Consider the following 25,189-nt stretch of genomic DNA (forward strand, 5'->3'; position numbering starts at 1 on the left):
AACTTAGTGAGACCCTGTCTCGAAATAAAGAATAGGACTGGGGGTATAGCTCAGTTGGTAGAGTACTTGCCTCACATTCACAAGGCCCTGGGTTCAATCCCTAGCACCACAGAAAAATAAAGTAAACTAACAAATAAAAAAGGGCTGGGATTGTGGCTGAGTGGTTAAGTTCCCCTGGGTTCAATCTCTGGTACCAAAAGAAAAGAAACAGAGTCTTTTTAAGTTGTCCAGGCTGGCTTTGAACTTGCAATCTGCCTCAGATTCCTGAGTAATTAGGATTACAGACCTGACCACCATATCTGACTTCATTTTTATTTTTTAATTGTTTAGTTCTATTTGGTGCTAACATCTGTCTTGCATCACTTTTACCTGTAAAATTCTGTCCAGTATTTAAGAACAAATTGGAGCAGGGCTAGGTGGCACACAACTTGTAATGCTACTGACTTGAGAAACTTGAGGCAAGAGGGTTGCAAGTTCAAGGCCATCTTGGGCAATTTAGAGAGTCTGTCTCAAAATTAAAAGGGCTGAGGATGTAGCTCAATAGTAGAGTGCCGCTGGGGTTGTGGCTCAGTGGCAGAGCTCTCGCCTAGCATGTGAGAGGCCCTGGGTTCGATCCCCAGCACCACATAAAAAATAAAATAAAGGTATTGTGTCCAACTACAACTAAAAAAAATAAAATATTAAAAAAAAAAATAGTAGAGTGCCCTGGTTTTTATCTGCCAATCTGGAGTAGACAATACATTCAATTTTATATTCACAGATTGCTGCTTTTACTTTTTTTTTTTTTTTTTTATTGCAGTACTGAGAATTGAATCCCGAGATGCTCTACCACTAAGCTACCTTCCCAGCCCTTTTTATTTTTTTTATTTTTTTGGTACTAGGAATTGAACCAGAGGTCAATTCCCACTGAGCCACATCCCTAGCCCTTTTTTTGTATTTTATTTAGAGACAGGGTCTCACTGAGTTGCTTAAGGCCTTGTAATTTACTGAGACTGGCTTTGAACACGTGATCCTGCCTCCACCTCCCAAGCAACTGGGATTACAGGAGTGTGCACCGTGCCGGCTCCTTTTATTTTTTGAGACAATCTCAGTAAATTGCCTGGGTTGGCCTCAAATTTACAGGCTTCCTGAATTGCTGGGATTTCTGAACCACCACACCTAGTGCAGATCACTGCTTTTAAAAAATAAATATCCTGGGGCTGGGGATGTGGCTCAAGTGGTAGCGCGCTCGCCTGGCATGCGTGCGGCCCGGGTTCGATTCTCAGCACCACGTACAAACAAAGATGTTGTGTCCGCCGATAACTAAAAAATAAATATTAAAAAATTCTCTCTCTCTCCTCTCTCACTCTCTCTTTAAAAAAATAAAAAATAAAAAAATAAATATCCTGCTGGATGTGGTGTGTGTACCTGTAATCCCAGCACCTTGGGAGGCTGAAGCAGGAGGATTGCAAGGTCAAGGCCAGCCTCAGCAACTTTGGCTCTAAGCAACTTATCGAGACCCTATCTCAAAATAAAAAAAGGGCTGAGGATGTGTGGCTCAGTGATTAACTGCCCCTGGGTTCGATCCCTGGTACCAAAAAAAAATTTTTTTAAATATATATATCCTCTGGCTGGTGTTGTGCCTCAATGGTAGAATGCTTGCCTAAGCATGCATGAGGTATTGGGTTCGATCCTCAGCACCACATAAAAATAAAATATTGTGTACACCTAAAACTAGGGAATAAAATATATATATTTTTTTAATATTTCTATATATACACACACATACATATATATAACCTAAATTATCCCTATCAGGACAAAGAATTAAAATAGATTTCTTTGTTTTCTCGTTCCATTTAAACAGTGTTAACGTCACAGAAAAGTAATGAATATCCTGTAAGTCTGAATCCTAAAAAGCTTTCTCCTGACAAGTTCTGGGTATCTCCAAATAGATCCATTAGTAAAAACAAAGAATTGGAAATAAAAAGGTAAGAAATGTCAAGTTGTGGTCTTGAAGTAACATATGTATGCACTGCACTCTTATTATTAATTTTTCCCCTACTCTGCAGGTTTTTTCTTTTCTTGTAGAAAGGCATTTATAACCTCTCATTGCTCTTTAACACTTCCTTTATTTAACTGTATATAGGCTTTTAGGACCTATACAATGCATAAGCTACACATGAGAATTGTACAGTTATTTGAAGGTCAGAATACACTATAGTAGAACTAAAACCTAGACTGGTCTGGTGGCACATCTGTAATCTCTGCCATTTGGGAGGCTAAGGCAGAAAGATTACAAGTTTGAGGTCAGTCCGGACAATTTATCAAGACCCTGTCTCAAAATAAAAAAGGCTGGGGATATTGCTTAGTGATTAGAGCACCCTGTGTTCAATGCCTAGCACTACAAAATCAAAAAATAAAATAGAACTAAAACCTGAGCAAGCCTGCAGGATGATGGTAGACTTCCCCAAGACATCCCTTTCTCTGATTGAAATGTTTGCCTTTCTAGAAAAAATTTGCCTGTTGATTTACCTCAGGAAATATTTAGAGTATTATTAAAGGATGTATGTTCAAAACATTGTTTATATATGACTGTATAACACTTTATATTTTAAAAAATACTCAAGCTATTAGGGTCACATATCTCACCACTCCAGAAAGTATAAAGAATTCATATTTATTAAATCCCTACTGTGTGCCTTATTTAACTTTGGGAATGGTGCTAGGTTGTCAATAATCTAACCACATCCTATTTTCTAAGCCCTTTGGGCTTAACTGAGGTCCTGGGAATTAAACCTAGTAGTGCTTTACCACTGAGGTACATCCCCAGTCTTTTGTTTTGAATCCAGGTCTCACTAAGTTGCCGAGGGCCTCACCAAGTTGCCTCAAACTTGCAGTCTTCCTGCCTCAGCCTTCTGCCTTGTTAGGATTATAGGCATGCACAATCACTCCTGGCTTCTAACCAAGGATATATTTTTGAAGCTAATGATTGTGATGAATAATGAAAAGATCTGGTTTCTGTAGGCATGAAAGCCATGTAATGTCCTCATTGTCCTGCTTTAACCATTTGAGCTAATTGTCCACTTAATAATCAGATTAAGGCCTGGGGATGTGGCTCAAGCGGTAGCGCGCTCGCCTGGCATGCGTGCTGCCCGGGTTCGATCCTCAGCACCACATACAAACAAAGATGTTGTGTCCGCCGAGAACTAAAAAATAAATATTAAAAAATTCTTTCTTTCTCCCTCCCCCCTCTCTCTCTCTCTCTTTCTCCCTCCCCCACTGTCTCTGTCTCCCACTCTCTTTAAAAAAAAAAAAAAAAACTAAAAAATCAGATTAAATAGAGACTTTTATCATAGACCCTACACATGATTGAACTTCCTCCCTCTACTAGACAACTAGCAATTCAGTTATTGCTCATCTTTAGTCCACAGGGTTTGACTTTAATGCCTAACTCATAGTAAGAAGCCACTAATTAAATGTTCAAGTAATTAATGTCTGAGCCCTTTAAACCTATTGATAATTATTTTTTCAAAGTCCTAAACACCTGAAAGAGTAGAGGAACTGCTTATGGTTGCATATTCTAACAATATTTAGTGGTTGGCTTTTTTTTTTGTTTGTTTTTTGTGACAATGCTGAGATTGAACCCAAAGCCTCATACATGTTAGACAAGCTTTCTACCACAGAGCTACATCCCTGGCCATAAAAATTGACTTTTGTTTTTGGACATTGAAAAGGCAAGGCATAAGGATGATTCTGTAAATTCTGCCCAAAGTAGGTAGAAAGAATAAGTATACAGATGTCAACATTAATCAAATTTCTATCTTCGTAAAAGGTCTGATTCTAATATATTCGTGTGGACTCAAGTAGAATACTATATAGAATTTTAGTGAGTGGTGGTGTATAATTTGGTAACAATTACTGATGTGCTTTTCAACAGCTAGGAGATATATTGCCTTAGAGTAACTTCTCAGGGGAGATGTCATATGTCAGCCATGGCATGTTGGCAGGCAGCATGAATCCAGACTTTTAGGAGGTCATGTGAGCTTTTTTATTAGTCATTCCTTATTTCTCTGACAGTGAACTGTTTCACTTATGCTTTGGCTGCCTGGGAATTATGATCAGTCCTTTCAGAGTTGGTGGTGATGGTTTTCTTCTTTCATCTATCTTTCCAGGTCTTCCCCCACTTCTAAATCCCAGTTGGTAGATAATAGGTGGTCTGCACATAGTCACACTACGAATCTTCAAAACAGAAACTGTCCCTCTCAAGAGGAGCTCATTAAGATTGTTGATGTGGAAGAGCAAGAACTGAAAAAGTCTGAGCCACCTGATTTAATGGAACAGTCTTACTTGCCAAGGCAAGATCTAGGTAATATTTCAGATATTCTAATGGGAAAAACACTTTTTATTTTATTCTAATCCTATATAAAGGTATTCTGGTTAATCAGGAATATAGTCATAAGCCAGGCACAGTGGTACAACTTCAGATATACTAACCTATCATGGATGCTTCTGTTATACTGCTTCAACTATTAGATAAAAGTTCTAAGGCCCTAGAGTAAAGTTTTACACCTGTTCTTTATTGAAAAGAAAATGGAATCCCAAAGCAACCTCTTTATTTATGAATTAATGAATACAAAAAAACATATATTTTATACTTTATAAATCTCTTTTAATGGATAGTATCTTGGATGGCTTTTAAATCAAAGTTTTAATCAGTAATGAAAGTTTTTAGGGCTGGGGATGTGGCTCAAGCGGTAGCTCGCTCGCCTGGCATGCGTGCGGCCCGGGTTCAATCCTCAGCACCACATACAAAGATGTTGTGTCCGCCAAGAACTAAAAAAAAGTATTAAAATTCTCTCTCTCTCTCTCTCTCTCTCTCTCTCTCTCTCTCTCTCTTTAAAAAAAAAGAAAAAGAAAAAGAAAGTTTTTAATTAATCCTCAAAAACACATTATCATCAAATGTGGCATTTGGCCAGGTTCATTAGGGTCAATTTTAAGAATCTCAGACCTTTTATTTATCTGCTTACTTTCTGACAGAATGACACTTTTTGAAATGTTTCAAGGATGGTGTCTACTGTTTCTAATTTGGTAGTGCTTTCTGTTGATTTATTAAATAGAAAATGTAATGGTATCATTATAAGTGCAAGAAGGAAAATGGAGTCTTTCTCATATTTTTAACCTCCTTCTCCTTCCTTATAAAAGTACTGTATGTTCATTGTCCACAATTTGGACAATATAGGAAATAAAAAATGAGGGATATTAAAATTACCTGTGTTCCTATCCGTTAACAATGAAACATTGCCTTTTTTTTTTTTTTTTTTGTAGTTAGTTTATGTAAAATTTTAATTTTAAAATACAGTCAAGAGCTGGGGATATAGTTGGTATATTCTCCATTGGTAGATGCTTGTCTTGCATGCACAAGGCCCTGAATTAAATCCCCAGCACCACAAAATAAGTAAAGAAAAAAAAGCCAGGTATAGCCGTATAGGCCTACAGTTCCAACTACTTGGGGGGGGATCACTTGAGCCCATGAGTTTGATGCCAGCCTGAGCAACGTACTAAGACCTCGTCTCAATCAAAAAAATAATAAAATAGAGTCAAGATATTTGCTATCATCTTTAATATATTAGAAACATTTCTTCATTTTATTGTACATCAGCATTTGTATTCAAACTGTAATAAGGGAAGAGTAACTCCTTTGAAATAAATGTATCACAATTTATTTAATCTCATGTTGGACATGAGATCATTTCTAAAATTAAACTATTATAAACAGTGTTGCAGTGAACATCCCTATGACTAAACCTTTGCATATATCTCTTATTTCCTTAGGATGCATTTCTAAAATTAGAATTGTTGACTGAAAGTGTGAACACATGTTAAAATTTTTGCTACATAATGACATATGGTTAAGCCACTGCACTTCCACCAACAATGTATCTGTGTATATTGTACCTGTTTCTGCTCTTAACCTAACTTCACCTTTAATTCTTAGCCAACACTGAAACCTTGTAATTCAAGATTCATTGTCTTATAAATTAAATTTCTCTGGTTCCTTTCAGAGGGAACCCCTTACCTGGAATCTGGAATCAGCCTCTTCTCTAAGGACCCTGATTGTGATCCCCCTGAAGACAAAGCCCCAGAGGCAATTCATGTTTGCAATGTACCAGCTTCAACCTCTGCATTGAAATTATCCCAGTTTCAAGTTGGACAATCTGCCAACAGTCCAGCTGTTGCTCACACTACTAGAACTGCTGGGTATAACGCACAGGAAGAAAGTGTGAGCAGGGAGAAGCCAGAATTCACATCTCCAACAGAAAGGATCAAGCAGAGAATATCCATGGTGGTATCGGGCTTGACCCCCAAAGAACTTGTAAGTGTATCTCTATGTATCTCTGTAATGACTAAGATTTAACAACATGCTACAAATAGTTTTACATAGTTTAAATAGTTATGTATAGTTTTATATAGGTACTAGCAATGAATAACCTATAGGAAGAAATTTATGCAATAAGCAGAATTATATGTGATTTAATTTTCACTCCCAATATCTGAAAATTTGCATCTAGATAAAGCTCAGGTATGGGATTTCTCATGTATTTACTTGTGAAAAAGAATTATTAAATATTAGCAGAAAATGCATGCTTTTGAATATGATATAAAACTTTAGAATTAGAATTTTCTTTTTACTTAATAATTCAAGTAGGTATGGCTCTGCTCTCTAAGAGGCATTCTTTCCCCCCCCACCTCAGTTTGAACTTATTAACATGTTTCTGCTTAACAATGGTGTTTTTTCAGTGTCTGTTTGTCTTTATCTTGGCTTCTAAGACAGCTATTCAGTAGCCTGCCCTGTCATTTCTGTCCTATAACAACCTTTGCTATTAGAATTTTGGCATCTCCTTGGACCCCTTATGCCAGAAATGGGAATTGTTTCACATTGTAGAAAATACCCACTAACATATTAAGACCCTTGAAATCTTGTTTGTTCTTAGTTAGGCTTCTTATAGATTTTAGGCAGCCTGGTATTGGCATTGGTATTACTTCATAATAAAATAATGAGTGAATTTCTTTAAGATAAGACTGGTGTGATAGTACATGATTCTAATCCCAACAACTCAGGAGGCTGAGGCAGGAGGATTGTGAGTTCAAAGCCAGCCTAGCAATTTAGCAAAGCCCTAAGCAACTTAGCAAGACCCTGTCCCAAAATAAAAAGTTTTTTAAAAAGCTGGGGATGTGGCTCAGTGGATTCAATCCCCAGTTCCAAAAAAAGAAGACAAGATAACACATCAGACTATCAATTGGATTCAATAGTTGGTGCCATGAACTGCACACAGAGAAGGAACCAAGTCATTCTGAAGTATCTTTCATAATATATCCTTCTTAGAATAAGAACCATTTCTCATCCTAACTTCTCCATGGATAGTGACTCAGAATAACATTCTCTGGTCTGATGTATCCTACTACTAAAGGGCAAAGAAGCAACCCGTGTGTGCCCTGATAGATACAATATTTAAGTGCAAGATGACAGCTGTTGATGTTCTCACTTCACAGCAATTGGCTCTGAAAATTCTTATGGTATATCTGATTAAATGGCTCTTGATCACTTGTCCACACATTGAGAATTCCCGAATATCCATTGAAAATTAGCATTCCTTATTCCTTTTTTTTGAGAGTTCAGGTTTTCAGAGATGCCTAAAATGATCTAATCTTTTTTGCCATGGGCAATTCTAAGCTGCAGATTAAACTATAGTGACTTGGGTACATGCTGTTTTTAAACAAGCAAAGAGGAAAACTTGGAGCTCTTTTCAGACTTGCTGAAGTGTGATAAATTTATGATGAAAGCTACTGACTGTATTACACATGATTAATTCTGAAGCCTGTATTAAGATGATCTTTTCAGCAGTTGCTCTTCTAACTGAACACTGTTTCAAGGCTGAGGTTTCAGCAATTAATCAGTTCAGAATTGCTAATGATCCTGGCAGAGGGCAGTGGCAAAAGGAGGAGGATGTCATTAGCTTCTCTAGTCTGCCTTTTTTCAGTGCCTCATGGCAGTATGGAGTGAGGCAGCATGAAAGAAAGATGGCCTGACCTCCATTACAATATTATACAGCACATAAATATTGGAGTGGGTGGTGATGGCTAGTAAATGATGGCCCTTGGTAAACAAAGTTATTTTCCATACAGTAGCTACCAATTATGTCAGCTGTGCTCATAATGGTTCTGGTTAGTTTCTTTCACTGCCTATTGATTTTTATTTGGTTAATAGATAATAGCTAAAGGACTCCAGATTTCTTTTGCAAAGAATGAGTCTCTTCTAATCCTCCTTAGAGAGAATTGATAGTTTTTCACTGACCTTTAGAAACATCTTCACTGAGTGTTTTTTAGCTATCAGAGAATCGACTCTTGTTTTTTAGCCACATTTATCTGTAGCATAACTTTCTGTAGAGGCTAGTTACTTCTCAGTTTATAAAGTAAAAGCTAGATTATAGATAAATCTAAATAATAATAAATCTAAAGTATAGTTGAGGGTCACTATACAAAGAAATTATATTAGGGAATCAAATGATATCTGCTATTAATGATAAAATTTGTATTATTTGAATTTTGGGTTTAATTCCATGTCTGCTAACACTGTTACATTATATTAGAATGTTTTGCTCTGGTTTGTACATAATTTTTATTAAATTATTCATTTTTGAGACTTTCAGCATGTTAAGATTTTAAAAATGTACCTTTTCTGAGAAAAATGGAGATTTAGAGCTAACATAATTAATACTTAATTCATGTACTAGATGTAATTTATTATAATACAACATTTGATTTGATTTCAGATGCTTGTACACAAGTTTGCCAAAAAACACCATATCATTTTAAGTAATCTAATTACTGAACAGACTACTCACGTCGTTATGAAAACAGGTATACCAAGAACCAACCTATCTTCCTTCCTTCCTTCCTTTCTTCCTTCCTTCTTTCCTTCTTTCCTTTCTTACTTTTTAAGATAGGGTCTCACCAAGTTGCTGAGGCTGGCCTAGAACTTTCAATTCTGCTGTCCCAGCCTTCTAAGTAGATGGAATTATAGATGTGCACAACTGCACTGTCCTAAGAACCTTTATAGAATGTGTTGCATCTGCTGCATAAACCACATGAAGAAATAAGAGCCAGATCTTGGGCTGGGGATGTGGCTCAAGTGGTAGTGCGCTTGCCTGGCACACACTTGTAATCCCAGCTACTTGGGTGACTGAAGCAGGAGGATGACAAGTTCAAGCTCAGCCCAGGGCAATGTAAGTGAGAGTATGACTAAAAATAAAAGAGCTGGGCTATAACTCTGTGGTAAAGTGCACCTGGATTCAGTCCCAAGTATTGGGGGATTAAAAAAGAAGAAAAACTTCAAACCAGGTATAGTGGTACATGCCTGCAATCCTAGCACATGGGAGGCTGAGGCAAGAGGATCACAAATTCAAGGGTACTAAAAGCAACATAGCAAGACCCTTTCTCAAAAATAAAATGTAGGGGCTGGGGTTGTAGCTCAGTGGCAGAGCACTTGCTTAGCGTGTGTGAGGCACTGGTTCGATCCTCAGCACCACATAAAAAATAAATTTAATAAATGATAAAAGATACTGTGAGGGCTGGGGATATAATTCAGTTAGTAGAGTGCTTTCCTCACATCACAAGGTCCTAGGTTCTAATCCCCAGCACCACAAAAAAAAAAAAAAGAAAAGAAAGAAAAGAAAAAAAGATATTGTGTGTCCCTCTACAACTAAAAAAATATTTAAAAATAAATAGATAAAATGTAAAAACACAGCTGGTGCTATATCTCAGAAGTAGAGCACCCTTGGGTTTGATCACCAGAACAACAAACAAAAAGAAAAAAAGTCTTCAAAAATAGTAAAGAATTCTGTGAGGGAGAATAGCCTGCTGTGTTTAGCATCTAGTTAAATACATTTTTCTTGTTTAAAACTAAATGGCTTTTTCTTGGTTTTTTAGTTCTTCAAAAGGGTCTTTGAAACACTAGGAAATAAATAGAAGTGATTTTTCAGTTACTGCTTTCAGAAATACTTATGTAGGGAAGAAAAAAGCTATGAAGAGACTGTATTTTTCTGTCCCTCTCAGAGGAATACAAGGCGGGTAGGATTCCCCAGGTAGAAGTTATATGGGTGAAAATTTGTCATGTTGACATTTCAAAATTAGGGTTTCAACAATGTTTTCTTCTCCTTTCACATATTACCATCCAGTAAAGTAGATCTTTTCCATCTGCATCAATCACCTCTGCTGACGTGGATAATTCCTTGAACACAATAGTGGAGCTCTTGAGCTAACCTTGGCATCTAGAAGATGGGACAGACATTTCCTCTAGTCTTTCCTATCTTTTTCTTCAGGCTTCCAAAGACCACATCTGCTGGTGATAATTAGTGATGCTTCCAGCCTCGGATGCTATCTCCTGGGTTGTGGGAACCATCAATCCAGATTGATCTTGAGAGCAAGAGCTGGGCTCTTTCTCTTCTTAGGTGCAACTTCCTGACTTTGTTTTCTTCTTGTAATCCTTCATATGCTTTTCATTTTGCAGATGCTGAGTTTGTGTGTGAACGGACACTGAAATATTTTCTCGGAATTGCAGGAGGAAAATGGGTAGTTAGCTATTTCTGTAAGTACAATACAGCTTCTCCCCTCCTTCCTTTAACACCTCAGAATTGCATTTTTACAACTATCGTCTTAACACCTGAAGTTTTTGCTGATGCTGTGTCTGAATTACCAGAAAGGTCTTTATTGGTAACACAAAACTAGCCTTATCTTTAATGCATATTGCTTTGTTCAGTTAAGGCTGGTGATGTTGGGAAATGGATTTCTTTTATAACTAATAAGACCTAATCTGCTTCTAGCAATGTTTGCATATGAACTGAGAATTTATTTAATAGTAGGCAGATTGCATGTGCAGCAGGTATTTTTACAATGTTTAAATTAAGCATCAACTAACTGTGTCTCCAGGAGGAAATTTCTACCATAAGCCTCATTAAAGAACTATGGCTTCAGAGAGAACCTTCTTCCCATGCTATTTTGTGAATTGCTCAACTCTCCACCTTCACATAAAAGATTGTGTTCTTCTGCTCTATGTAACCTGTTTTTTTCTGTGATCTCTTTAGGGGTGACCCAGTCTATTAAAGAAAGAAAGATCCTAGATGAGGTACGTAGTTGATATTACAAACTAATCAAGAGACATTTGATATCATTGAGTCAAACAGTTAAGAAAAATTTATCTGCTTCCTTCCATGAGTGCAGCATTTTCCATAAATTTTCCTTGACGGTGGAGATCATCAGGAGTGATATAGAAACCTGTGAGGTGATGCATCCCAGCTACTCATAAGACTGAGACAAGAGGATTTCAAGTTCAAGGCCAGCTGGGCACTTTAGCAAGACTGTCTCAAAATAAAAAATAAAATGGTCTGGGCATATAGCTCAGTAGTAGAGCACTTGCCTAGCATATGTGAAACTAGATTCAATCCAGTACCACAAAAAGAGAGAGAGAGATCCAGAACAGACCAAGAAATTCTGTGTTCTCATTCATTTATTCTAGATTTCAAAAGAAATAATCATCTCTTTGAGGGAAAGGAAAAGGAATTTATAAAACAAAGAAAAGATTCATAAGGACAAGGTTGGGATAGATCTTACATGTGTACACAAACTAATTCTTCACCATTGTTAAAGAAAAAGACTTTGTATTAATATGCAAATGTGTCTCCTTAGAAATCAGATTTCTTCAAAGAGATGTTGCTCTTAATGATACTGAGAACAGTGAGAGGTAAATAAGATAAAGTGTAGGAGGAGGAATAATTTTAGAACAGCCAAGAACTGCTGGTGACAATAGATCAGGCAAAATAAAATTAGCAAAAGCAGTTTTAAAATATTATGTGTTATTCAGTATATTCATAATTAATTAAGTGACATTTTTGTTGGTTTTAACTTTCATTCAGTAACTATTAACTGGGAGCCTACTATGTGCCAAGCACTAGGAATACAATAATAAACAAAACCCATCAATTCTGTGCTGTTATATATTTATGTTCTATTGAGGGAAGATACTCACTAAAGATGAATTTAAGATAACAGGCAAGATGGCACACACCTGTAATTCCAGTTTCTTGGGAGGCTGAGGCAGGAAGATCACAAGTTCAAAGCCAAACTCAACAACTTAGCAAGATCCTGTCTTAAAATAAAAGAATAAAAGGGCTTGTGGATGTAGTTCAATTGTATATCACCCTGGATTCAATCCCCGGTACTCGAGGTAGGGGCAGTAGGACACAAGAAATGCTCTGAAGAACAACAGACTAGCAATCAGCTGGGGATAGGGTCATGGAAGCCCTTTCTGAAAAGATTGAGCTGAGACCTAAATGAAAAGAAAGAATTGCTAGATGCAGTGGCACACACCTATAATCCCAGCAGCTCAGGAGGCTAAGGCAGAAGGATTGTAGTTCAAAGCCAGCCTCAGCAAAAGCCAGCCACTAAGCAACTCAGTGAGACCCTGTCTCTACATAATACAAAGTAGGGTTGGGGATGTGGCTTAGTGGTCAAGTACCCCTGAGTTCAATCCTCGGTACCTCCAAAAAAGAAAAGAATTGTTTTTGAAAAAATGTAGAGAACAACTGTTATAGGCAGAGGAACAGAAAACGTTAAAGGTCTTGAGGTAAAAATGAGCTGGGTTTATTTTTTTATTTATTTATTTTTTTTAGAGAGAGAATTTTTTAATACTTATTTTTTAGTTTTAGTTTTGGCAGATACAACATTTTTGTTTTTGTATGTTGTGCTGAGGATCGAACCCGGGCTGCACGCATTCCAGGCGAGTGCGCTACCGCTTCAGCCACATCCCCAGCCCTGAGTGGGTTTATTAAAGAAAAATACACCATGGATTGGGGAGGTAGCTCTATGGTAGAGCACTTACCTAGCATGTACAAGGCCTTACCTAGCATATACAAGGCCCTGAGTTTAATCCCCAGCACAGAAAGAAAGAAAGACCAGTGTAGCTGGAGACTAATAATTGGTGAATTACGTGTACAGGGCAGAGATTGGACAAGGGCCAGATCAGGTAAGTTTAAGTATAAGCCATGGTAAGGAATTTTATTCTTAGAATAACGAGAAGATAAGAAAAGGTAGGTTTGGAGGCTGAGATGTGGCTCAAGTAGTAGCGTGCTCGCCTGGCATGCGTGCGGCCCGGGTTCGATCCTCAGCACCACATACAAACAAAGATGTTGTGTCCGCCGAAAAACTAAAAAATAAATATTAAAAAAAAAAAAAAAGAAAAGATAGGTTTGGAATATATATAAAGCTAGGATCTGCTAATGGATTAAATTTAGAGGATGAAGTAAAGAGGTAATTCTTGGGTTTGGGACTTAAACAACTGAGTGAATGTTAATATTATTCTAGTTGAAAAGACATGAGGGAGGAGCCCATTGGGAAGAGGGAGGAAGGGAGTGGGATCAAGAATTCTTTTAGATGAGTAGATTTTTGAGATTTATAGTAGACATCTGGAGAGAATGGTTAAGTAAGCAATTAGCCACATTGTAAGAAGCTCAGGGGTGCAATGAGGACTATAAACATGGCAGTTATCTTTAAATAAATGGCAAATTCATCACTAGACTCTTCTTATTCAAGTGACTAGGAAATGTTAGGTGTTCTTTCCCCTAGTAATAGCCTGTGATTACAATCTTGCCTTTATTTTTCTTAGTAATACTCTTAGCAATATATGCAGTCTTCTCCATAATCTGAGTTTCAGTTTGAATGTGTGTGTTGGGCATGCATGTGTGGTTCAGGGGATGGAACCAGGGCCTCATGCATGCTAGATAAGTACTCTACCACTGTCCTATATCCCTAGCCCCAGAATTTTTTCTAAGCATTCTGCCCCAAGTTTCTCCCCAAAATTCTAAACTCCCCAATCCCATTAGTAGTAGTAGTAGTAGTAGTAGTAGTAGTAGTAGTAGTAGCAGCAGCAGCCAGGGATTGAACTCAGGGGCACTCAACCACTGAGCCACATCCCCAGCCCTATTTTGTATTTCAGTTACAGACAGGGTCTTACTGAGTTGCTTAGCACCTCACTATTGCTGAGGCTGGCGTTGAACCTGCAATTCTTCTGTCTCAGCCTCCTGAGCCACAGGGATTACAGGCATGTGCCACTGCGCCTAGTTCCCATTCTTTATTCTCTCTTCCTTGATCAAAGTAATGATTACGAAAGACCTGTAACTTTCTTCACTATAGTAAATACATATTTATCATTTTAGCTTCATTAACTATAACTCTCTCAGTGGAAATCTGAAAAGCCCTTATTTCTTTAGATGGAAATATACAATTGATTTAAGAGATCAGGAATTCTCCAGTTATCTTTGTAACAGCACAGTATTAGCAGTTTAATCTAAATGCTAAGTGAATATTTTGAGAGAAGATAGATGTTGAAAATTAAAATACATTAAGTCCCAGTGAGGTGAAAAGCCAATTGTTAATTTCTGTATATGAAGATTTGCTTCAATGAATTGATTTCAGCAGCTGAGATCCTGGTCATTTCATCCAGTCCACCAAAAAGAATGACTTTATTTGTTTATTTTTGGTTAAAACTCTGGCAATTCTGGATTCTTTAAACAGACATGTTTGTTCCACTTCCACTGAAGGAGGCTTGTCTTTCTCTGATCCTGATGGTTTGGGTTTGGTTTCTTTCAGCATGATTTTGAAGTCAGAGGAGATGTAGTCAATGGAAGAAACCACCAAGGTCCAAAGCGAGCAAGAGAATCCCAGGGCAGAAAGGTAAAAGCTCCCTCCCTCTTATTGACAAGAACTCCACGGTTCTCCATTCCAGCCAGCTTGGTGGCGGTGGTTTTCATCAGGTTAGGCACTGCTAGAGCACCAGCTCAGTGTTTTCACACAGCTCTTCTTAGTTCTCCGAGCCCAACAAGGCAAATAATGTTGTTTCTATTGTATGACCAAGAGAACACAGAGGTTTAGAGAGGCTGTATAATTTAGTGACTAGGAAATGTTAGGTGTTCTTTTCCCCTAGTAATAGCCTGTGATTACAATCTTGTCTTTATTTTTCTTAGTAATACTCTTAGCAATACATGCAGTCTTCTCCTTAATCTGAGTTTTAGTTTGAATGTGTGTGTTGGGCATGCATGTGTGATTCAGGGGATGGAACCAGGGCCTCATGCATGCTAGATAAGTACTCTACCACTGTCCTATATCCCTAGCCCCAGAATTATTTCTAAGCATTCTGCCCCAAGCCCTTTGGGCTTCAAATTCCAGCTGATAAGTGGCAGAGCTAGGATTTTATAGAAGTGTAAATCTAAAACCTTTGCTCTTTCCACTTTACTATGGTATCTTTCTTAAAGCAGTGTAGTAAATACTATGAGCAGGGGATATAGAGGGCTATCTGCTGGAGCATATAAGAGGAAGTGGTTAATAATCAACAATAGCTGGCATTTATAGAACGTTTACCATATGTTAGGGAATGTTCTAAATCCTCAACCATATTTTGACTATCAATTTTACAACAACCTTATGAAATATGTACTATTTTTACCTATTTTACCTATAAGAAGAGCTCAGAGTTTGAGTAACTGGCCCAAGGTTACATAGCTAGTTAGTAATGAAACCAGAAATTGAACCCAGTCCTCCTAGCTCCAAGTCTAAACTCTCAACAATGCCATGGCTTCTTAGAAAGTTACAGAAGGCTTTATGGAGGAGAAAAATAGATTATTCAAACAATTTTATAAATGAGGCCCAGGGAGGTTCAGTGGCTTTCCCCAAATAATATTGTAGCAGATGATGTGGCCCAAACTGTGACCTTTTCTCAGGGAGAAGTCCAAGCAAGATCTCACACTTGTCTGTCAGGCCTGAGCCAGCTGCTTTCTCAAGTTCCTGACTAAGTGCTTGTGTTCCTGGTGTTCTTCTTTTCTCAAGGAAAAAAAAAAAATGCCACAGGGCATTTCAGAACATCCCCATTAGGAGCACCTTCTGTCCTTTTACACAAACTTAAGCAAGAACCAATAGAGAGAGTTTTCTAAAGAAAACTGCTTTGGGAGACAATCATAAATCAAGCCTGGAGTTCTCCACCCTGGAGTTCTCAACCCCATCCTCACACTCTCAGCCTATCAAGTAACTGTTGCTAATGTCAAGAAAAGTACTTGCCCTACTTCTTCCTCTGCCTTCTGCCCAGGGGAAGCTCTGTGAGAACCAACCATTTGTTTTTTAATCCATTTGATTCAAGGCAGAATTAGCACCAGATTCCTCCCACCTTCAAAGGAAATTCCAGTGCTTTGAGAATTTTCCTGCTTTCCAGGATGCCATTGCTGGGCTTGGTGGTTTGTGCCTGTAATCCCAGTGACTTGGGTGGCAGGAAGATCACAAATTCTAGACCTGCCTGGGCAAGTTAGCAAGACCTTGTCTCAAAAAGGGATAGTAAAGTGCCCCTGGTGCCACTGAGGGGAAAAAAGTACCTGGCCAAAGGAATGACATTCTAAAGATACTAAATGTCATCTAGTATTTTCCTCTAGAAAAAAGAGAAATGTATTTGTAGATGTAAAGCTTCAAATTCCTTACCTCATGGCTAGACATTCTCATCAGTGTCAGCCTGGATGCAAAAATTCCTAATCTGTTGTACTTTTCATGGTACTATTTGGTTCCAGCTGGCTGCCTGGGGAGAACTCTTAGCATTATGATCATCTAGGTCCTATCAACAGGTTGGGGATGCATTTTATTCATGCAGATGGGAAGAATGGTACAAATGGAAGCTTGTCACTTAAAACAGAAACAGACTTGTCCTGCTGTCTTTTCTTTTTCCTCTGCCTGTAAAGTGTGTGTATAGGGAGAGGGGGACACATTGCTGTGTTTTTAACTTCCTGATTTTTCTCTATTTTTGTCTTTTAGAGGCCAGATAAATTTGAGACCTATGTAATTTTCTTTTTAGTTGAATGGGAAGTAGGAAGAGTGTCAAGACAATGAGAGTTGTCCAAAATAATATATTTAAAAAAAAATATATTCACCTGCTGGGCATAGTGGCACGTTTCTGTAGTTCCAGCTACTGGGCAGGCTGGGGCTGGAAGATTACTTGAGCCTAAGGGTTTGAGAACATCCTAAGCAACATAGTAGGACCCCGTCTCAAAATATATATATATATATACACACACACATACACACACATTCAGGCTGGGAAGGTGGCTCAGTAGTAGGACACTTGCCTAGCATGCAAAAAGCCCTGAATTCCTCTCTTAGTATTGATTTTTTTTTAAAGTGTGTATTTGTTTATGCATCCAAGTGACACAAATTTATGGGGTATTTTTCTTTGTTTTTTTTTTTGTGTGTGTGCAGTGCTGAGAATCACTTGGGGCCTTGCACATGCTATGCAAGCGTTCTACCACTATTCCCCAAACTCTAGGTTTCTTTTAAATAATACCCAAGTCCTTTTCTAAGAATCTGTGCCAATGAATTTGTACTGTCCAACACAGTTGCCACCAACAACACAGAACTGTTCAAATTAAAATTGAAATATGAAATTCATGTGATCACTCATCCTAACCACATTTTAAAAGCTTAACAATCACATGTGACTTGTGGCTACCTTACTAGCACAGATACAGAACATTTCCAGTATCATTGAAAATTCTTTTGTTAGCACTGCCAAACACTTGTAAGTGGAAGTATCCCTAGGAGAAGTGTGTGATCTGTCTTCAGAAAACCAAGCAATCTGACCAACTTAAGATACAAAACCAATCCTCGCGTTCACATTAAGAACTGCGTATGCCAGGCACAGTGGCACACGCCTATTATCCCAGCGGCTTCAGAGGCTGAGGCAAAAGGATCATGAGTTTAAAGCCAGCCTCAGCAAAAGTGAGGTGCCAAGTAACTCAGTGAGACCCTGTCTCTAAATATATAAAATAGAGCCGGGAATGTGGCTCAGTGGTTGAATGCCCAAGTTTAGTTCCTGGTACCCACAAAAAATAAAGAACTGTGTATAGCTGTGCTTAGTGGCACATGCTTGTAATCCCAGCAGCTCCAGGAGGCTGAGTCAGGAGGATCACAAGTTCAAAGCCAGCTTCAGCAATGGTGAGGCACTAAGCAACTCAGGGAGACCCTGTCTCTAAATAAAATACAAAATAGGGCTGGGGATGTGTGGCTCAGTAGTTGAGTTCCCCTGAGTTCAATCCCCAGTACCAAATAAACAACAACAAAAAAAATCCTCCTGGGCTCAAGTGATCCTCCTGCCTCAGCCTCCTGAGTGCTGGGATTATAGGTGGGTACAACTGTACCTGGCTAGAAAACTTTTAATTTGTTAATAAAAGAAATTTCTGTGCCTGGCGCAGTGACACACACCCGTAATCCCAGCATCTCGGGAAGCTGAGGCAGGAGAATCATGAGTTCAAAGCCAGCCTCATTAAAATTGAAGCACTAAGCAGCTCAGTGAGACCCTGTCTCTAAATAAAAATACAAAATAGGGCTGGGGATGTGGCTCAGTGGTTGAGTGCCCCTGAGTTCAATTCTTGGTCTCCCCCCAAAAAAAGAACTGTGTAGACTGCATAATATGCAATGGCCATTCTCAAAGGAAGTGAGACAGAGAGATATTTTGGAATCAGAAGAAAGTCAGGAGAAAAGGAGCATGTAAACAAAAACATGACCACTTTGCTGACTGGTCTCATGGTTAGTGCTGTGCCACTCTGGATAAACATCAAATTTCAACCAGTAGCTTTGAATTTCTTGCCATCCAGGTCTTATTAAATATAAAGAAGTAATGCACTCTACTGTGTATATATAATACATACAGTATATATATAATGAACAAATAATTTAAAAATAAGGGCTAGGGATATAACTTAGTGATAGAATAATTGCTTAGCATGCACAAGGTCCTGGGTGTGATCTCCAGTATCACTCCACAAAAATGAAGAAATAAATAATACAGGAAGCTTCTTTTGAGAGTCTTTATTTTTCATAAAAACCCACACTCAATTATAACCATGTTTCTCTTCATCCCTTGTCCCTCTTTCTCTCCTTACAGATCTTCAGGGGCCTAAAAATCTGTTGCTATGGGCCTTTTACCAACATGCCCACAGGTGAGGATCTTAAAAGAAATACAGAGCCCAAGCTCCAGCCTCTTTCTTACATGGTGGAATAGTACAGGCAAGATCACACTATGGGAATCCTTCAGATCAATGAGATATTCTGAAGTTTATTCTGTTTGCCCTGCTCCAAGCAAAAGAGCCCCTAAATGTCATCTTAGGGCAAAAATCTAGGCCTTATGCCCCTTTCAAGAGCTTGAGGGCAGTGAAAAGTTAGGATTTAGGACACAGAGATGGGGTAAAATTGTTGTTAGTGCCCATAAGAGGTAGGGATAATAAATTAGGAAGAAGATACTTTGGGCTTGTCAATGTCAAGAAAGAGTTCTATTCTTCCTATCATCTTCATTTAATACAGAGAAGAAAGCACAGCAGTTGCATAAGCCCTGTGAGTCTGGGGCCATGCACAGGCCCAGAGCAGGGGCAGACTCTTGATGAATATTTTCTAATTACATTTGACATTGAATATGATGATTAGGACTGCTGTGGGGCTCAACTCTGGTATTGTTTGACACTAAGGCCCTTGTGTATATATAGATTTTGTTCGTTCTTTTCAAAACAAAGGCTACTCACCTTTCCTTCCTATCCCCCACTTCTGCCCCAGGAGCTCAGGTCCTCTTGCTCATGAGAAGAAAGCTTTAGCATTTGGTTACTGGCAGATGAGTGGCTACAAGGGAGACTGGCAATATAATTTTGCTTCCTACTTCCACTGATTATTGTTGGATTTTTATGAAATTTCCAAGTGTTCATTGAAGAATTTCTTCTTTTTAATTATTTATTTATTTTATTTTGGTATAGTGAAAAGCAGGTATCTCTAGCAGGTACTATTTTTGGAATGAGTGAGTTTTGATTCAGTGAGATAGTCAGGAGCACCTCAGCAATTCTCAGAAATGAACTGATAGGGAAGATCTCATCCATGGATGACTTATTGCAAAGCATGTCCAAAGGGACCCAGAAGACACCCATTGATTTTACTGATTCTCCAGGTGCAAGTGGAACATCTCTTCAATCTCTTCTAATTTCTGTACCCCTGAGTCTGCTGATTCCATCTCAGCATGTAGCCTTTCCCCACTGATAAACAGAGTCTCTGACCAGGATGATGTATATTTTTTTCACTGGATGAATTATCTTCCTGTCTCTTGACATTTACAGTAATTAGCACCAAGTATGGTGCTCTCAATGGCTGTGATTATCAATTACCAACACAGAATTAGGATGCAGGAAGGGAAGGAAGGTGGATGTTTTGTTACACAGTATCTTATCTAGCAACTTAGCAAATTAATGGAAATTAGAGGGGCTGGGGCTCAGTGATAGAGCGCTCACTTAGCACGTGTGAGGCCCTGGGTTCAAGCCTCAGCACCACATAAAAATAAATAAAGACAATAAAGGTCCAACTACAACTAAAAAATAAATTTAAAAAAAAAATGGAAATTAGATCTTGGATTTTTTTTTTCTTTCAAGAATTTCTTTTTTTTTTTTTTTTTTTTTTTTTGAGAATTTTTTTTTTTTTTTTTTTTTAATATTTATTCTTTAGTTTTCGGCGGACACAACATCTTTGTTTGTATGTGGTGCTGAGAATCGAACCCGGGCCGCACGCATTCCAGGCGAGCGCGCTACCGCTTGAGCCACATCCCCAGCCCCCAAGAATTTCTTTTTTTTAAAGATTATAAAACCTTATCTTCCAAGTGGACTTATGGAAATGGATAGCCAGAGTAGGAGGCAGCAAATCAGTGGCAAATTGACTTAGAATACTTTACAGCCTTTCTGTTCTTTGGGGCAGAGATAGAAACTCTCCCACTAAGAAGTCTTGCTGTAATCTTTCCTCCAGGGATATGTGGTATAGGGTTATGTATGTGGATCACCATGGTAATTTTGGGTCTGATTGCCCTGTTTAGATCAACTGGAATGGATGGTGCAACTGTGTGGAGCTTCTGTGGTAAAGAAAATTTCGTCACTCACCCTTGACACAGTAAGTATTTGCTGCCCTGTCCAAGGGAGGACACAGTATTCTGTCTTGCAATTGAGCAAGGCTGGTACCCAGCAGTCTCATAATTTCCCAAAATGTAGCCTCAGGAGCCTTCTCTGACCATGTGCTTGTGTCTTTTGGGCCTCCATCTATGAGGCCCAAGTAAGAATTTGATAACTACATGTATTTAATAATATACTGAGAGGAGGTGTCTTCCTTCCCCTTCTTGCCATGTGCCTTTCCCTCTCTTTACTGTGGCTGCTGCCAATGTATTCTGCTTTAGAAACCAAGATCACACATCTATGATCTCAGCAGCTCAAGAGCTGAGACAGGAGGATCACAAGTTCAAGGCCAGCCTCAGCAACTCAAGTACTGGGGTTGTGGCTTAATGGTTAAGTGCCCATCAGTTCAATCCCTAATACCAAGACCAAAGGAAAAAAAATGGTGATGTAACTATTGCAAAAGCCCTGCTCTGACACCCTCAATACTTTTTTCTTCCTGGGGATGCAGGGTGCTCAGCCAATTGTGGTTATACAACCAGATGCCTGGACAGAAGACAATGACTTCCATGGTAAGATGTCTGCATGCTCCTATGTTATTTTGGGGTTCTGTTGGATGGGTTTGGTTCACCACTTATCACCTGGTGCTTGAGTAGCATAGTTCTCAGCACATTTTAAATATTTATTGAAAGAATGGATAGTTACAATATCTTTTCAGGTGTGGTGGTTTATGCCTGTAATCCCAGGGACTTGAGAGGCTGAGGCAAGAAGATCATAATTTCAAAGCCAGCCTCAGCAACTTAGCAAGACCCTGTCTCAAAACCAAAAACAAAAGGACTGGGGGTGTAGCTCAGTGGTAGAGTACTTGTGTGTGTGTGTGTGTGTGTGTGTGTGTGTGTATGTCGCTGGTTTCAAATCCCCAGTACTGCAAAAAAAAAAATAATAATAATAAGTAAATGTCTTTTTAACATTGTTCTTGTTTAGTTTTTTGTTAGAAAAGTAATCATGAACTTTTTGCATGGGGGACAGGGTTTTTTTGGGGAGGGGGCATTGTCATTTTGAGATGTGGGTCTCACTATGTTGCCCAAGCTGTCCTTGAACTTGTGATTCTCCTGCCTCAGCCTCCTATGTTGTTGGGGTTCTAGGCATACATCTCTTGGCCTGGCGTTGAAGGGTGAAGGAGGGTTAAATATGAATGTTTGTCACAGAAAACATAATCTAGCACAGGAACAAAATAATTGCTAAAACCCAGCACTTGAAGATGATCACCATGTTTTGTTTTTTTTTTTTTTAATTTTTTTATTGTTGGTTGTTCAAAACATTACATAGTTCTTGATATATCATATTTCACACTTTGATTCAAGTGGGATATGAACTCCCATTTTTACCCCGTATACAGATTGCAGAATCACATCAGTTACACATCCATTGATTTACATATTGCCATACTAGTGTCTGTTGTATTCTGCTGCCTTTCCTATCCTCTACTATCCCCCCTCCCCCCCTCCCCTCCCCTCTTCTCTCTCTACCCCCTCTACTGTAATTCATTTCTCCCCCTTATATTTTTTTTTCCTTTTCCCCTCACTTTGTATGTAATTTTGTATACCCCTGAGGGTCTCCTTCCATTTCCATGCAATTTCCCTTCTCTCTCCCTTTCCCTCCCACCTCTCATCCCTGTTTAATGTTAATCTTCTTCTCATGCTCTTGGTCCCTACTCTGTTCTTAGTTACTCTCCTTATATCAAAGAAGACATTTGGCATTTGTTTTTAAGGGATTGGCTAGCTTCACTTAGCATAATCTGCTCTAATGCCATCCATTTCCCTGCAAATTCTATGATTTTGTCATTTTTTAATGCAGAGTAATACTCCATTGTGTGATCACCATGTTTTGGTTTTTTATTTGAGATATTTTTCCACATCATGTCAGGTGTGGCACACATCTATAATCCTAGTGATTCAGGAGGCTGAGACAGGAAGATCACAAGTTTGAGGCCTGCCTCAACAACTTAGTGAGGCCATATCTCAAAACTAAAAAAAGTTTTTTAAAGGTCTGGGAACGTAGCTCAGTGATAAACCACCTCTGGGTTCTATCTCCAGAACTAAATAAATAAACAAAATTAAAACAAAAGACATTTTTCTAATCTTTAAATTACAATGCCATTTTGCTCTTTCTGGTGGCGTTTCCTTTACCAGATTGTAGCCCACACTAATAAAATTGCCAGAGGCTGGTTTTCACCAGCAGTCACCCCTTAGGTTTTTGAACAAGGATGTATGTCCTCAAGCATTGCTTATGTGCAATAATTTGGCTTTTACGTGATTAGCCCTAAGAACTCACATAGCCATGTCCCCAGAGTAGATTGATTAGAATCATTAGAGAATGAACTGACACTAATCTGTTTGTGCTCTGTCCCCAGCAATTGAACAGATGTGTAAGGCACCTGTGGTGACCAGAGAGTGGGTGTTGGACAGTGTAGCCCTCTACCAATGCCAGGAGCTGGACACCTACCTGATACCACAGATCTCACCCAGCCACTGCTGACTGCAGCCAACCATGTGTCTAGAACCACAGGACCTCAAAGATGAACTTAAGAAATGGCCTTTCCAGCTGGGTGTGGTGGCACACGTCTATAATCTCAGTGGCTCAGGAGGCTGAGGCAGGAGGACTGAGAGTTCAAAGCCAGATTCAGCAAAAGCGCATTCCTAGCAACTCAGTGAGACCCAGTCTCTAAATAGAATACAAAATAGGGCTGGGAATGTAGCTTAGTGGTTGAGTGCCCCTGAGTTCAATCCCTGGTACCCAAAAAAATAAAATAAAATAGGCCTGAGGAGCTCCTCTTACTCTTGAATCTTTCCATAGTTATTAAATATTTATACACATCAGCCTGAAAAGAACTTCTGGCTTTGTGAGGGTCCCTTAAAGATTTTCTACTTCAAATGTCCCTTTGAAATCTGCCATGAGAACAAAATTGTAGCAGCTTTTCACCTGAGAAGAATTTAAAACCATTTAAATTCCACCAATTGAGCTAGATACTGATTCATTTTTATCAGCCCTGTTTCTGGTACTGGACTTGTTGACTTAGGCCTAGAGACATATAGTGGCTTGGCCTTAAGAGAATAGTGGTTTCCCCAAGTTTGTTTCTCTAAAACCCTGTGTTCATAAAGGCCAAGAGTCAGGCCCTTCAGTGAAAGGATCTATGATACAACTTACAATCAAAACAGTCCTTGAGCAGCTCTTAAATGTTAGAGTAGAGCATTGGGGAAGAAATTCAGAGGCAGATAATGAATATGAGTATGAAATTTGAGAGTGAGTTAAAGGAGATCTCCAAAAGTCTAGAGTATAAATTGCTAGATTTTTAAAGAATATGCTCTGAAACAGAATATTTTCAAGAACCCCCTGTGTCCAGAGAAAGCTCTCTAATTCCTCATTGGCAAAAAAAAAAAAAATTATTGTTATTGCTCCAGTATATAATCCATTCCTCTTAAAATATAAGATCTTTGATACGAATATTTCATGTCTGTAAAATGACGGATCCCACGGAAAGGAGCTGTTGCTTTCTTTGAGGTAATTTTTTTCCCTTTGCTCCCTATTGCTGAACCATAAAACTTCATAAATAATTTTCCTTGCTGAAGGAAGAGGAAGTATTTTTCGTATACTCATTATCCAAAACTGTTTATAGCTGTTGGAAGGACTAGGTCTTCCCTTGCCCCGCAGTGTGCAAGGGCAATGCAGACTTGATTGTACAAAATATATTTTGTAAATATTGTGCTGTGAACACTGCAAATAAACTCAGTAGCAAACACCAAGAATGTTCTTGGGGCTTATACCTGCAGATTTTCTCTGTGCTTCAACTTCTTGGGGCAGCTAAAGGGCCTTTTGTATTTTCTACTGTGGCCACAAAAAATTATCACAAATGCAGTAGCTTACAGCAATATCTGTTTGCATGCATGTGTGTGTGTGTGTTTAAACAGGGTCTCACTGAGTTGCCAAGGCTGACCTTGAACTTGTGATCCTCTTGCCTCAGTCTTCCGAGTAACTGGATTTACAGGCATGTGCCACTGCATCAGCACAACCTCTGTTTATTATTTCTGTAAGTCAGAAGTCTGGAGATGTAGCTTAGTGGCAGAATGCAAGTTTAATATGTATAAGGCTCTTGGTTCAAT

At 38.7% G+C, this 25,189-nt stretch overlaps 1 protein-coding gene and 1 non-coding gene across 51 annotated transcripts in view; both read left to right on the forward strand.

Annotated features, from left to right (window-relative positions):
• Positions 1–23,804, forward strand: part of Brca1 (BRCA1 DNA repair associated) — a 66,143-nt gene extending 42,339 nt beyond the window's left edge. For 47 of the 50 annotated variants that reach the window (XM_076869434.2, XM_076869438.2, XM_076869437.2 and 44 more), the window contains 11 exons: positions 1,847–1,970; positions 4,155–4,348; positions 6,045–6,355; positions 8,814–8,901; positions 10,550–10,627; positions 11,124–11,164; positions 14,683–14,766; positions 19,007–19,061; positions 20,960–21,033; positions 21,541–21,601; positions 23,443–23,804. In XM_076869434.2, the coding sequence (XP_076725549.2) occupies positions 1,847–1,970; positions 4,155–4,348; positions 6,045–6,355; positions 8,814–8,901; positions 10,550–10,627; positions 11,124–11,164; positions 14,683–14,766; positions 19,007–19,061; positions 20,960–21,033; positions 21,541–21,601; positions 23,443–23,567 (1,235 nt within the window). In that variant the 3' untranslated portion in view covers positions 23,568–23,804. The remainder of the gene's footprint in view (positions 1–1,846; positions 1,971–4,154; positions 4,349–6,044; positions 6,356–8,813; positions 8,902–10,549; positions 10,628–11,123; positions 11,165–14,682; positions 14,767–19,006; positions 19,062–20,959; positions 21,034–21,540; positions 21,602–23,442) is intronic. The other 3 variants (XM_076869455.2, XM_076869460.2, XM_076869459.2) reach the window with 2 other exon arrangements.
• Trnaa-agc (transfer RNA alanine (anticodon AGC)) lies at positions 556–628 on the forward strand. The gene has a single exon. It is a non-coding gene; the product is annotated as a tRNA-Ala (tRNA).
• Positions 23,805–25,189: the final 1,385 nt, after the last annotated feature.

This window comes from Callospermophilus lateralis, chromosome 11, assembly GCF_048772815.1.
Source record: "Callospermophilus lateralis isolate mCalLat2 chromosome 11, mCalLat2.hap1, whole genome shotgun sequence".
Classification (NCBI taxonomy): Eukaryota; Metazoa; Chordata; class Mammalia; order Rodentia; family Sciuridae; genus Callospermophilus; species Callospermophilus lateralis.